Here is a 15,673-nt window from a genome sequence, read left to right as displayed (position 1 = left end):
TTCTGTAAGGGCTTTAATTTTTCGATCTAATCCAAACTATTTTAGTTTAACTTTCATTAATTTGCAATCCTGAAGAAGAAAAAAAAATTAATCACAGGAAGGGAACTGTTCAGAGACTCGTTTGAAGTTAAGTAATGATAGCATCCCAAGAGTTTTATATCGCACTTGGTAAACCATCAGATCCAACAATAGAACTATATTCATACTTCTACTGTTGGATCTGAAGGTTTACCAAGTGCGATCAGTTTCTTTTCCGATGACAAATCGGGGTTCTGGGTCTTCGTGTGCCAGACTAGTACCTGGTTGAAAGAAATAAAGAGTAAAAATAATATTTCATAATTATAATAAGACAAATATTATCTTAAGCTATTCATTGCCAAGGTATATTCCATTACAAGAAATATTCCTTAGTGCTTCCAAACTCCAAATTAATTAAATTGTTATCCCTATTTAACCTTATATCTCTGATCATGATGAGGCATTGAAACCTTCGGAAAAAACATTGTCACAGTACCCATTTATTAACTTGGGTCAATGTCTTGCCAGCATACATTTGAGCAATGGGAGGTATGTGAACCCCACAATAGCCTGACGAATTATCTACTTGACATTATCACTTCTCACTTGATTTGATTTGATTTGATTTGATTTTCTTCTGCATTCATGTAAGTACAAAGTTTTTCGATATTAAACAATAATAATATAAGTACAATAAAATATTTTTGTGACAATTAATCATAAAACTTGATTGTTCAGCGTATTTCGTTGACTGGACAGACTGCCTAGATTATAAGTGTTGGTAGATCTGAAGATCAGTCACTCATTTATATCAGGATTTATATGGACAATCATTACAGCATATAGATACCTTTGAACAATTCTCTGCCCGAGGCTCCAAGTCTTCCTTCTTCAACCCTAGCTGAACAAGAAGGGTAGGCTCCACCCAACCCGGCCTTGATTTGGGGTCAAACCTAACATGTGACTGCTGCCTGAAGTATTTCAGACTCACTGCAAAGCCAGCCATGTCAATTGCAAAGGCTCGATCGGGTGCATACATTGTGTGCCATGAGGACACCTTTCCTGCGTCATTTAAGATAGGGCTCTCAAAGCGAATCCCACCAACTAGTCCCACAGGCCATATACTGACCTTTTGAGTTGTTCTCATCTGTAATAAACATGAAAAACATGGGAGTGAGTTCTGCAAATAAAACGGGGCTTTCATCCCCCATACATGCAGTCTCAATATCAGTAAGTTTGAATATTTTTACCTGCTAGACCTTTAAGGTACTATGTCCCATTTGCAGGCCCCCCAAAAAATGAAAAGGTTATTCTTCCAACGGCATTTGAAAGAAAATACTAATTTAGAACTTCCCTAGAGAATAGGGGGGCTTGAAAATGTCTTTAAGTGGGAAAATAACGACTATTAGCTGTTGAATCGACTTAAAAGCTATAGAGCCAGTAAGTAATAATCTGATTAGGACACTGCTAGCGTTTAAATTTCACAGATAGGACATACATGACATATTCATAATTCCTGCAAAGTTCTACAAAATTTGATGTTGGCTGCAAAAGGGACATAGTATCTTTAACATATTCACAGCAGGCAAAACAATTATTGTCTGCATGAAATGTATCCCTTTTTGCCTGTCATGTATCACGTTCACATAATCTCTCTCTCTCGCTTGTCATGAGTGAATATCTTATTATAGCTTATTTTCCTTTTGTTCCACACTTAAATATCTAATTCTGAACTCTCATTTCCTTCTGTAAATTATGAGGTCATGCTCTTAGTACCTTCCTTTACAATGACTGATGTTATTGAATTTCTTTGGATGCAAAGCTTATATTCTGCCCATTTATATCAAGAAATATATTACCCTTTCATTCTAATGGGACTCAAGTAGGATCCGTTCCTTTACAGTACTAAATTTTTTAAATTAGATATCAGAAATACTCTTATCTACCTCTTCAAAAAGACGCAAGTTGTATGTGTTGTCATCATCTGCAAAGTAGACTACGCCTTCCTGATCTCGAGTAACATTCTCTAGAATCCAGTCAATACCAATATTCCTCTGAGGAATACCCCGATGAGTCGTCTTGTCTTGTTTTTTGACATTCAGGTGAGTGTAGGTCAGTCCAGAGTTTGTCAATAATCTTGACACAAGCTGGGTCTTCTTCTCGGTATCCTCCACCACAATCCAGTGGAAGTTGCTAACATGGAGAAAAGTCTGGCTCACCCTCGTCAGCTCCGCCTTCTGAACCGGCCTGGTGTAGGTTGGTGTAATGGCATAGATAGTCGGAATCGTTTTTGAGTCTCGTTCAACAGGGCTAGTTTTTGAGTCTCCTCCAACAGGGCTAGTTTTTGAGTCTCCTCCAACAGGTCTAGTTTTTGAGTCTCGTCCAACAAGGCTAGTTTTTGAGTCTCGTCCAACAGGGCTAGTTTTTGAGTCTCGTCCAACAGGGCTAGTTTTTGAGTCTCGTCCATCAAGGCTAGTTTTTGAGTCTCGTCCAACAAGGCTAGTTTTTGAGTCTCGTCCAACAAGGCTAGTTTTTGAGTCTCGTCCAACAAGGCTTGTGTTTGAGTCTCGTTCAACAGGGCTAGTTTTTGAGTCTCCTCCAACAAGGCTAGTTTTTGAGTCTCGTCCAACAAGGCTAGTTTTTGAGTCTCGTCCAAAATGGTGCGTTGTGCATCCGAATCCTACAATGACAAATCATGAAAGAAAGAGAACCAGTTTAGTAGCCAGGTAATTGATAGCGTAGTATACCAGTTAAGACCAAACCGGTTTAAGACTAGTGGTCAAAATGCATATTGACCACTAGGGGCTCATATCGCATTAGGAAAAGGTACCCTTAATGGTCATTAGAAAGAACTTCTAATAAATCCAGTTATAATATAGTCAAAATCATGTTAAAAAGGAAGAAATCCCCCTGATATTTTTCATTGTCACATGTTGTTGTTTTTTCCAGTGATAGTTTCAGCACACTCAGTCTGTAGCGAGCACACACAAACTCTGACTTTTTTGTATGTGTTTGCAATATAGGGACAGATGATTTTTGTCAAATTTATCTCGGATATTCAAGCGCTCGCCCAATATGCTTTGGGACCAAGTATTGCACATAATGAATACAAAGCGGTACTTCGCCACAATTGGCAACAAATTTCGGATGAGGATTTTCAATATTCTGTTTCCAAAGCTCTGTGAGTTGAATTGATTGTATTTTATAGCTATATTACACCAATCATTTTTTTCTTCAAATATGGTCAAACTATACATCAAGTTTTTCCGTTTTAAGCGTAGCAAATTGGTACCCCCCCCCCCCCCAAAAAAAAGAGAAGAGGGGCATGCTGGGACTTCACATATTAATATTATAGCCACCACACTTAGCTTGACGCAATAAGAACTGTTAGGCGGGCCTCATGAAGATGGACCTTCATAATTAATGGATTTAATGAATTCCGCTCAGTGAATGATAAAATAATTGATTTGGAGGTTGAAATATCTATATTTCTGATCGACTAGGTATAAATAGCTAGTAAGAGATGACATCAGTTCCATTCTATTTTAGTTCCATGGTTGCCAATTGTTCGCTGCCAATATTTTACTCCAAATAATTGTCACATTTTTCATTTTTGAGTATTTTGTACCAATTATATATATATATATATATATGACCTTGAAATTCTCTATTTTCAGAAAATGATTTTTTTTTTTTTGGGGGGGGGGGGAATGACGAATGTGGCATTTAAAAAAACAATCATTGTCATTTGGCAAGGTGTCACTCTTGCTTTTTCGTAACAAATTTGCATAGACAATTTAGGGTCATCAAAAATGAAACTTTACCATTACAGTTTACAACTACAATGCAATCGTGTCACAACGATATGCGTGCAATGACGCCGTGTTCTACATGTCAAACGAAAGAGGTTATCTCGGCCTATCCAGAGTAATTTGTCAGAAGTATGTAGCTTCTGTGATTAGGTATATAGGGCGAAAGAAAGGCCTCAAAAACGGCCCGACTGGTCGGACAAAATGGCGCCTGGAGAACGAAGATTTCAGTGACCTTGATGGGATGCTAGAAAAAAATTGGGATAGAGGAAGGGAACTATAGAAAGCGCTCACAAGCGCAGCGAATGGGATTGTGCATATTGCTCCGGTTGTCTCGTTTTCGCTCGCTGGATCACTGCCAGCACAAATAGCTAGTTTTACGTCACTTCCAAACTCAGGGGCGGATCCAGCCGGCGGCAGGGGAGGGGGCCCAATTCGTGAGAAAATATTTAGCGGCGAAATAGCCGGCCGATAATTCGCATAGTGGGGGTGGGGGTAGTGAGCTCTAATTTTTTTTAAATTTTTGCTCCCGAAAATTTGTAAATCGTGCCGGCCGATAATTCGCTCAGCCCCCCCCCCCCCCCCCCCCCCCCCCCCGGGATCCACCACTGGTGTCCAACAATAATTTCTCACAAAATAACTAAAATTTCTATTGCGCAAATTGTATGACTCCGGAGAGTCTTTGCATTTTAGAGTACCTAGATTATATGCTTTCCATAATTCTCTCATTACCTTAGCCTGCTTATACACTTTTTCAATTCAATGGACTTGAATTTCTCTGTGAATTAACCTGTACAACTATAATTACTTTTACATCATTTATCTCTAATATTTTCTTTTGAAGAGCACCTAAAAAAATTGTAAAACAAAGGTGTTTTTAGTATTATTATAATCAAAAAGGTTTGATTGTCATGCACAATGTTATAATCAAGAACCTAAGGTTACCTGTTTACGATTCTATTCCATATGTTGTTTTAATTATTACGATAATGAGAAAGGTTTGATTGTCATGCACATAATCAAGAACCCAACGTAACCTGTTTACAATTTTACTATTCCAAACGGTGTGTTTATTGTAGCTTGTTTTATATGCTAAGGAGTATAATCAATCCATCGGAGTGAAAACATGATTGGAATTAGTACATACAATCCATGATTGTGCAAATCGATATCTGGGGCAGGCTACGTTCGGTCAGATTTTAGCTTTATATTCAAACAACGTTTTGCGTAACTTTTTAAAGTTTTGTTAACAAAAAAACACCTATAGACGCCCTGTATATATTTGAAATGTTGGTTTATTTTGCTGAGAGAATATAAACAAATTGTTGCTGAAACATGTTCAAGAAAAATGGTCTAATGGAAAAAGGAATAGATTACACTTTTCTGCTCATTATTGAATGCAGGGAGGGGAAGTCCAACCTGATATTACGTTAGCATCATTAGAAGCAGAACAATAATTTGGGTTTTCTGTTGTACGCAGAAAAATCTAAATTTTGTATTTTTTCATCAATATTCGACTTTAAACGCATTTGTTTTGAAAACCCTCGCAGAAATTCTGCGAGGGTTTTCAAAACAAATGCGTTTTAAGTCGAATATTAAGGAACCCCAAAAGTTTGATGGTAAAATTTGACTCAAATTGTATCATAATGTGAAAGAGGATCTAATTTATTTTAGATCCTCTTTCACATTATGATACAATTTGAGTCAAATTTTACCATCAAACTTTTGGGGTTCCCAACGCTGAAGAGGCTCTACACCAGTCGCGGATCCAGGATTTCTTAGGGGGCCCAAATTTGAAATTATGCGAGCCAAATATCAGTACGTAATGGTGACCTGCATTAACGTAGTGGGGTGCAGGGAGGAGCGATTTCCCCCACCCTCCTCCGCAAAGCGCCGAAGCTTTGACGTTTCATTAAAATTATTTAAGAAAAAAGACGATTCGTTGTACCATTCTCGGTAAAAAAAATGTTTTTTGTCTGCTCCTTTTTCTTCCTACGTCCTCTTCTTTTTCTCTCCTCTCTTTTTTTTGGCCGGTGTTTTTTTTTGGGGGGGGCGCCTCCACCGCCCCCATGGCTACGCGTCTGCGGTCAGATGAACATATTTTGATACCTTGTCCGCTCCCAGAAACTCAGGGTATTAAGGCAATAAATTACGGTCAGACAAGCATTCAGGGGCCGCCTTAGGGGCCCTGGTGGGGTCGAGGGTGCGGAAACCCCGGAATCTCAGGGGTTTTAGGCATTTGATTACGGTCAGATGAACATATTTTTATATCTTATTTGTGACGCTGGTACGACACTGATGGGCGTGAGGTCGAGCGGGCGGAGCCCCCAGAAGCTCAGGTGTTTTTAGGCATTAAATTACCGTCATATTAGAATCCTGGGGTCCACCTTAGGGCCCTAGGTGGGATCCAGGGGGCAGATCCCCCGGAAGCTCAGGGGTTTTAGGCATTTGATTACGGTCAGATGAACATATTTTCATACCTTATTAGTGACACTGGCAGGACACTGATTGGCGTGGGGTCCAGCGAGCGGAGCCCCCAGAAGCTCAAGCGTTTTAGGCACTAAATTGCGGTCAGATGAGTATCAGGGGGCCCGCCTTAGGGCCGTTGGGTGAGTCCAGGGGGCAGAGCCCCCTAAAGCCCAGGGGTTTTAGGCGTTTAATTACGGTCATATGAGCATTATGTGTAAACTACCGTAACGGTTATGAACTAAGAATATACCCCCTCCCCGATCAAGACGCCAGTGCCCCGCCCCCCCCCCCCGATCTACACTTTGTTGGCGGAAAAATCGCAAGTGATCTCCCCTACCTTTCTTCTTTCTCTTTTTTTTTTCTTTCCCTTTCTCTCCACATTTTTTTCTTTTTTGCCCCGGAAGTTGGAAAAATTACGTCTTCAGATATTTCGTTCAGTGGCTCGGGGGGAAGGAACACTTTTTTCAACAACAAAAATCTTTCCCCTTTTTTTTTCCTTCTTTTTTTTGTTCCTTCTTTTTTTTCCCCTTTTTTTTTTCTTCCCTTTTTTTCCTTCTCTTTTTCCCCAGGGGGGGGGGACGGGCCTCCGGGACCCCCCCCCCCCCCTGGATCCGCCACTGACCAAACTAGCTAATCAGCTGTCACTGACGTCGTATTGTACGCGGCGGCAAATATATTTTGTGAAATTATAGAATAATCGCAAACTAGTGTTTTTTCTGTATGGAAACGCAGCCATTGTTATCTTGGAATGCATTCAAGTCATCAGAAGAGGGTAAATTACGTCTTACATGATTCAAGGGGTATATTTTGCAGGAAAATTGTCAATTTCATAGAATGTTCCACTATGATGCAGGGTGTATGCCATTGGGTATGATGTGTGAACCCGGTGTGCGGAAATGGTGTGTTGGGGAGGGGAAGTGAGAGTGTTCGTGTGTGTGGTAATTGTATGTGTGTCAACAATTCAAAACTAGTAAATGACAGATGGCTAATCATAAATCTACAATGACGAATAAACTGTCTACATCACAGTCGACAGATAAATATGTGCCTTGAACGAACGTATATAGCAGACGGCGGAGCAGACGACACTTGATAGTGATTTTGTATGTGAGATTGCTTTGCTAAATATAAAATACAAGAGCCTTTTCCATATCTTTAAACTATCATTGATATCTGATAATTAAACAGTTAGTAAAAAAAAAAAAAAAAAACTACCAAACTACATAATAAAATGAAATACTTGACTGAAAGTAGGGGAGTTTGATGTGGTGCACAATTGCACCCCTCTGTAAATAATCGAATAGTCCATGGCGTGTCATGAATGTTTTTGCTTACCTCGGCTAAATATTTGCCAATACTAAATGGAAAAATACCGGTGGAGGTTGGCTGAAATGGACATAATGAACCAATCAGAACTGATAATTCATGCTTGTTATCCTTCGTGTGCTTGACCTATGACCTTACAATCGCGTGGCAAATTGCGTCCAAAGTTCGACTTAATTGTTGCACATGTGTTATATAGGCGATGGCGAGCTGGCGACCTATTTTGATCAAATTACGGTGAGTGAACTTTCAAAAGTCAATGGGACATGAGGGTTCAAATGAAAGAGCTATAGTGTTAACGTACGTTAGGGTGGGTGTGCTTTTCGTTTAAACAAAAAATGTTAAGGATTTTGGGGGTAAAAGTCCATAGGCTAACATGTTAGGCTGCTGGACTCTGACGATAGGGGGCGTTGTCCAATGACACTAATCGGAGCTATATGGGTAAATGTGAAGAACACGTGATGACGTATGCTGTGGCACAAACGGCCATCCATACTAGCATGATCATGCATAGTATAAAAATGTCGTCTAAAAATCCGGCTTCGGGGTGCCCTGCGTTTGGCCATACGCTTGCAAATTTTCGTGGTAAAAAAGGACGGTAGGGGGGGGCGAAAAGCAGTCTGAAAAAATGACGTCATAGCCTATACGTGTTATAACTGGGTGGAAACTCAGCGGAATTCGTATAGTGACAATTTTTTTTTTTTTTTTTTTTTATTGCGGTCAGTAGAACCAGCGCTCAAGATACACGGGGGCGATGGGCGATTCGCCCCCGTGAGCTCCATAATCGCCCCCGTCAGGTTGCCCACGGGGGCGTTTGCAAAATTAAAAATCGCCCCCGTGGAAATATAAAATAACGATTATCTTTTCTTATATAACTTTAACACAATATATATATTATATCAATTTTCAAACCTTAAACCAATGAAATGGAACTTAGATGGCGCTTTCTCTCCCATCTCTATGAGTATTACCGATACAAACAACGGAAGCTCGCAGTGCACAGCTAATGCGGCCGTCATACTGCGCCGGTAGTACCGGTGTGCACGCTGACGCCCAATATCTGCTGGAGCTGGAGACGATCGCGCAAGGACTGAAACATAGAGAAGTTTTTCGTTGTTTAAAGTGTGAATCCTCTGGAATCTGGTTGTTCTAAAAGACCAGCAAATAATGTAACTCGACCAATAAATCAATATTGAGAAGAAGATCAGCAAAGATGTTGCGGGGGAGGATCTAGGCGGTTTAGGGGGTTTAACCCCCCGATCCCCCTTGGGCTGCCAAGTGAAAATGTGATGTGTCCAGACCTACACAGTAGTAGTAGATGTCAGTAGATGCCAGGAAAACATCACTAACGAGGGTTCAAAATAGCACCAAAAAATCGCCTCGCGGCTCGTGGACGATGCTCCGCATGTCAGTAGATGCCAGGAAAACATCACTTACGAGGGTTCAAAATAGCCACAACAAAAATCGCCTCGCCGCTATGCGGCTCGTGGACGATGCTCCACATCGTATTTGGTTTACCCCCCCCCCCCTCCCCCCCCTCCCCCCACCCTTAGCAAAAAGCTAGATCCGCCCCTGTGTTTTGGAAGAGTATGGTAACGACAAGTAAAGAAAGAATGTAAACAAGGTTGCTCCGAATAATAAGGAGGACATTATGTGCAGAACGGGAAGAAATGGAGAGAATGTCATCACGGGCAGGTGCGGATCCAGGATTTCTTAGGGGGGCCCAAATTTGAAATTATGCGAGCCCAATATCAAGGGGCCCGCCTTAGGGCCCTCGGTTGGGTCCAGGGCCAGAGCCCCGGAAGCTCAGGGGTTTTAGGCGTTTAATTACGGTTAATACCTTATTTTGGTGTGTCACTGGAAGTTAACTATTTTTTCTTTCTTGCTCCTTCTTCCCCTTCTTTTCACCCTTTTTTTTCTTCTTCCTCTTTTTTGGTCCCTTTTAGCTCTCCTTTTTTCCTTTTCCTCCCTTTTCTCTTTTTGTTTAGCGGGGGCGGGGGGGGGCAAAGGCCTTTTGCCCCACCCCCATCCCGATCCGCAACTTGTTGGCGGGAAAATTGCAACTGATATTCCCCTTCTTTTATTTACTTCTTTCTCAATTTTCCTTCCCTTTATCTCCTCTTCAGTGACTGGTCCCTCAGAAACTATTGCTAAGCCAGACACAGAGAATTCATGATTTCAACTGATGCCTGTCAGTACATTGTAAATCTGATTTTTCTTCAAATTTCATTTAAAAATCTTTTCATATTTGATAAATATGGTGCATTGGCATATGGGCTATGGTTGGAGCGTTGGATGCGTTGAACAGCGTTGGTGTATTATGTGGATTTATCATATTCATATTTAGAATATTTTCAGCGAATATAATAATATTGAAAAGGATGCAATTCATAGTTGTACTCGATAATTCTCACTTAACATATTCTCTCTCTCTCTCTCTCTCCCTGTCTTGCATAAAGAAAATATGAAAATTATATTTTGCCTTGATTAAGATAAATTGAAAATTTTATCAGTATTAAACAGGGAGAAGGAAAGGGGAGGAAATTAATCAAAACAAACACTGAAGAATCCAATTCAGTGTTCTTTTTTGATGCATAAGAATGAAAGTACATTAAAAGGTGAAATAATAAATTGAAAAGCGATGATAAATCAATTCTTTGACGTTGATTGATTGAATAAAAAATAATGAAACAATATGGTCTGAAGGTCATATATCTTCGAATATTAGAAATTTTCATCCACCATCATATTGTTGAACACTATTTGCATTTTAATTTTAATGCGGTGACTTGTCGGTTACGAGCAGAAGGTCATTTCAGGCTTCTATATTCTATAATACTATCAACAGATATCTGGATAGAGACACTTCGTCACATCAAGCTATGAGAAAGTATATCATCATCTCACAGAATTCTACTCGAACACCGCATCGAAATTCTTTTGACCCTTGTTTTTCTTCATCTTTTTGGGTCCCTTTTAGCTCTCCTTTTTTCCTTTTCCTTCCTTCTCTCTTTTTTTTTTTAGCGGGGGCGGGGGAGGCTACAGCCTGGGAGGCAAGACCCTTTCGCACCCCCCCCCCCCGATCTCCTTCTTCCCCCTTTTCTTTTCTTCTTCCTTTTCTTTCTTTCCATTTCTCTCCTCTTTCCCTTTCCCTTCTTTTCCTTCCCTCTCTCTCTCTCTCTGTCTCTCTCTCTTTTGCGGAAAGGGGGGGGGGGCAAGGCCCGCTCATCCCCGCTAGATCCGCGCCTGCATCTACATTATATCTACTAACGTTAGACCCTAATAATGGATCTAGAAGATTGATTGACCTGGTCTCAGTGACTTCGTCTAACCATGAAAACCGTCTAATTTTCGTCTAATTTTACTTTAGATTTTCAAACAGTAACAGTTACAACCTACATTAGGCCTAAGGCCAAGGGCTGTACTCTACATTTTAATAACAAATTAACGTTAACGTTAGACTTAACTTAAACTGTTGTTTCTCTGTGATACAAAAGGGAAAGGAACACTTTTTTTCACCAACAAAAAAAATCTTTCCCCTTTCTTTTTTCCTTCTTCCCCCCCCCCCCCCTGGATCCGCCACTGATAACGGGGATAAACAGCTATACAGCTATGTAACAAGTAAATTTCTAGGAGGAAAAATGCCGACTTAAATAAATGATAATGATAAAATACCAAGGAATTTAGGAGTTTCAAGGGTACCAATATAATGGACATTTGTATTGAAATAAGGGCCCCCGTTAGCACTAAAAGAGCCCCCGTGAGAAGGCTCACGGGGGCTCTTTTTTGGGAAGAGCCCCCGTTGACAAAAAATTAATTTGAGCCCTGGTTGGTTATAATCAGGCGCGGATCCAGGATTTCTCAGGGGAGGGGGCCCAACTTTTTTTTTTTTTTGCTCCCGAAAATTTGAAAATCGCGCCGGCCGAAAACAGTGAAGGGGGGAGGCGGGGGTCGTGAGCACATTTTTTTATTTTTTTTAAAGATTTTTAAAGATTTGCACCCCCCCCCCCAAAAAAAAGGTAAAAATCACGTGTTTTTACGTGATTTTTTTTCTCAAGGGGGGGCGGGCCCCCGCCCCCCCCCCCCTGGATCCGCCACTGGTTATAATACAATAAATCTTATACATCTGCTGATTGAATGCAGGTTCATTCATGGATGGATACACGATGCTAGGTCATGGACGATTACACATCAGTGTTGAATGTACAGTCACTGTACACACGAACATCAATACAGTAAACTTTTACATGACAGGATCAATACTTAGACAATAACATAGTTTTAACCGCCTTCTTAAAAGAATACAATGTCCTAAGGTTTCTTATTTCATTGGGCAGAGAGTTCTAGATGTCTGGGCCGGTGTGTCTAATAGATTTGAGAGCCAATGCGGTTTTTGGATTTCTTAAATGGAATTTTTCAGTTTGCCTTGTAGGGTAAGAGTGGATGGTTTTATTCAAATTAAACAATAAACAGTAAAATGGCGTCAACGTTGCTTTTCGAATTTGCCCATATAATGTTACAATATGAAATGTAAGGCAGTATTAATGAATTATATAAAATAAACAAGATATTTGAAGGGACTTAATATTTCAATTAACAGAGAATACCAACATTATGTGAAATAGTATTAGAAATATATTGCGCATGATTATTTCACCTCAGATTTTCATTGATCAAAACACCAAGGAATGTTGTGCTATCCTTTTCTTCAAATAATTCACCATCCAAAGTAATTTCAATGTCAGGAATATCGTTATTTTTCCTGCTCTGACAGTATATACTGTATAGTTTTTTTTTTCTTTGAATTAAGAGACAGCTTATTACTTCTAAACCATTTTGATAATTTTGGTAATTCAGCGTTAATATTTCTTGCTCAAAGTTTGCTTAGGTATTTGGTACTGGATGACCTAAATGGTAAAAATGAACTTGTGTCCTATTCATTCTATTCTATACAGTTCCATTATGTTTTATTAATACAAGTTCTAATGTTTCTGCCTGTTTTCAAGCAATATCTGTTTTACCTTTAACCAAAGTTAGACTTAGAGTTTAGACCCTACTTTTGTTTTATTTTTAGTTTTACCTTTACTTTTAGTATTAGTAATTTAGCTAATTATACATTTTATTTAGAGTCTATATAACTCTAGATCATCATTTCATAATTATCAATTTATTTCAGCCACTAGATAGTAATAAAGAGGTGAGTAGATCAGGATCTAGACAAAACTGAGTATTTGTGACTTTACTTGTAAAGGTGTGCTTGGGGTGTAAGCAGCTTCAGGGCTCCAAGCCCAAGGCCAGCATGGCCAAGGGCAAGGGGAGTTATGAAAATTATCATCATGCTGAGCTGAGATGGCATGGGATGTAGACTCTCTTGTTTAACTGATAGGGAATTCACTGAGTTGCCTTTCAAGCAAAAAGGGACATGAATGAACAGTTATTTAAAAAATGAAAATCAAATAGTCTACGGTCCTACCCTGAAAATGACTAAATGGTACCATCCGAACATGGGATACCTATGTTTGGAGACTGAAGTAATCTCATGAGTTATGAGTAGTCTACCAGTTGGGGAGCAATGTCCACATGTTCAGCTTATTTTCTCCAATTGTCTGTACTCAAGGTGTGTTTTAAAGACAGCACTTTAGTATCCTTGGTCCCTCATCCCATAAAATAATTATTTTTAACAATTGTTCTTGATACCAGAAAATATTGCCCAACTTCACTCCGTGTTTTAAAAAATTTTCCAAGCAAGCACCATACCAGATGATGTACATGTCACAACATTGCACAGGAGAATCTACAGGAATAACTTACACTTCAGTGGTAATGGTTATGATGATGTTTTTGCTTCAGTTAGTTTCAGATGCAGTAAATACAATTTGCGCTTATATGAAGGAAGCACTAGGACTGGTACAACTACTTTACAACAATGCCGCAGGCCAGATACAAATCCAGGTTAGAATCGTTTTCATGGTCTGTGCAAGAAAATCACTCATTAGCAGCATATAGAGAGCCATCCATTGATTTGCGCTCACTACCGAACTTGCGATCCATAAAAATCTTTGAAATACACTGCAATTATATGATGGCTACATTAAATACTTACAGGGAAATATAGATATGGAATATGTAATGCACATAGCAGACATAGTACAAAGCTGGACAGGAACGTGTTTCGAATTTTGGCCAAGGCTATATATGTTCATGACCATTGGTATATAATATTTTCTGCTAAAAATTCTATGAACCAAAATTGGAATATTTGTGTAAATGGAGTGCAGAGTCAAGTCTTGATCATTTTGTATGACAAGTACCAAGCACACTCACTGCATTTGTGCACTGGGGTGGTATTTGTTTGGTAGGGGCAATTGAAAACGTCTGTTTGGGGTCAGTTATGCCTAGTAATTAATTTGATGTAAACAAGATAATATTCGATTTATTTCTTTACCTCTGCTTGCGAAAAAAAAAGGAAAATAACTCATACTGTACTTATTATTTTTATTCTACAAAATTAGATTGAATACAGGGACCGATATGCTGGTTAGATGGGTCCTTGATAATTCACTGAACACAGAGCTGCAGATGTGACTTGGCATGGTGACCTCAAAGTGGGAGCGGTATGGAATTGTTGAAGCAATTCAATGAATACAGTCAGAGCTGTAGATGTGACTTGACATGGTGACATCAAAGTAGTTCAGATGGCTTCGATGGCGATTATGATGATGAGCCACTGCCTATGCTTGTGAAAATGTCAAAAGGTATCTTCTCCCCTTCTTGATCGTTTCCCAATAGTTGAAATTTGACATATTCCTAATTAATTGTTTTTAATGTTTAGGTCTCTTAGTTTGAGGGAATGAGTGGGCCTATCGAGGTCAGTATCTAAGTTTTTTTTTTTTAATCCTTAACAAAAATTGCTAATACTAAGGTTAAACCAATTAAAGTATCAAATTTAAGAGCTTCTCTAAAAGTTACTACACAAAATAATTTCACCTAATCATGAAAATAATGCACTGTAAAGTTTCCCTTTTATAATTGACTTTCTGATAATGATTTTCTATTGATTTTGACTTGGACTTTTTTATTATGATTTTTGTTTCTCTTATGTTTTTTTAGCTTTCAAGCAGTCTAGATCAATAATCTTCTCTGCTTCAACCACTATCGCTTGGATGACATACGTGTTAAGAAACTTGAAGAACTTTTGTTGAAGAGTATGCTTAAGAAACTAGAATCAGTCATGTTGATCGTTGTGGCAATGCCGAAATGTTTCAATACCTCATTCTCTCTTTTATACTGTTTAATTGTAAACAATTTGAATATCATAAATATAGACAACTCCACTCATAATTGTAATTGTGTGTAGAATTCAGTAATCGCAATGAAATGGATTAATTATAAAATCAATGAATTGATTTAAATGAACTGGTAACATTGTCACTGATTTCTGAAACAATGAACTGAATGGTCGTACCTGTGTCAGTTTTCTGTTACAGTATTATAATAAACTCCTGCAAACATAAATCTTTGATATTCAAATGTATAGCTCAGAACAGCTATTTATCAGGTATACCTACCTCATTTTAGAAATCAGTGATGCATATTAGAGTTTTGGATTTCAGTTCCATGAATTTTCATATCGGATCTTTGTATTGAAGAATTTGTTTATTTCTTTTAAATGTGTGTATTTACAGGGGTTGATGCTTTTATTAGAACATGAATATAACTTTCATTTCCACAATTTGTTTTTCTGTCAAAACACAATGTTACTAGTTCACATTTAATGTATTTATTTTTACTTCTCTAGTTATTCTCATCATAATTGTATTTGGTACTTCAAACTATCCTATAATCGTATAGTATAATGTTGCTGTTTTTAATTTATCTGTATGATGAGAAATTAAATTGTTTAGTCAAAATGATATCTCCATGTTTATCATGCATTGTTCAGCTGATAATTGTTTAGTCAAAGATTACGTGTTTGCCTGGGTGAGTGAGTGACGATAACCTTTTAGCATTGGTAAACTTTGTAGCGTTTGAGACTGTATACTAAATTGTATTGA

At 38.8% G+C, this 15,673-nt stretch overlaps 1 protein-coding gene across 1 annotated transcript; it reads right to left on the bottom strand.

The window, feature by feature from the left end:
* Window positions 1-200: 200 nt before the first annotated feature.
* Window positions 201-6,194, bottom strand: LOC591561 (galactosylgalactosylxylosylprotein 3-beta-glucuronosyltransferase 1-like). Its single transcript, XM_030989497.1, has 5 exons — window positions 6,189-6,194; window positions 2,406-2,698; window positions 1,965-2,355; window positions 869-1,165; window positions 201-299 (listed from the first exon to the last, which is right to left on the bottom strand). The coding sequence occupies exons 1-5, from the start codon at window positions 6,192-6,194 to the stop codon at window positions 201-203; spliced, it is 1,086 nt and encodes a 361-aa protein (XP_030845357.1).
* Between the last annotated feature and the right edge of the window lie 9,479 nt (window positions 6,195-15,673).

This window comes from Strongylocentrotus purpuratus, unplaced genomic scaffold (assembly GCF_000002235.5).
Source record: "Strongylocentrotus purpuratus isolate Spur 01 unplaced genomic scaffold, Spur_5.0 spur5_scaffold_18, whole genome shotgun sequence".
In the NCBI taxonomy this organism is placed as follows: domain Eukaryota; kingdom Metazoa; phylum Echinodermata; class Echinoidea; order Camarodonta; family Strongylocentrotidae; genus Strongylocentrotus; species Strongylocentrotus purpuratus.
This window is presented reverse-complemented; position numbering and strand designations above follow the sequence as displayed.

What these genes read in the sequence shown, in the direction of transcription:
- LOC591561 (XM_030989497.1), bottom strand. An exon ending in ACTTGCGTCTTTTTGAAGAG is followed by an intron (nt 1,166 to 1,964) that starts GTAGATAAGAGT and finishes TGTTTATTACAG; the next exon opens with ATGAGAACAACTCAAAAGGT. An exon ending in GGGCAGAGAATTGTTCAAAG is followed by an intron (nt 300 to 868) that starts GTATCTATATGC and finishes TCTTTCAACCAG; the next exon opens with GTACTAGTCTGGCACACGAA.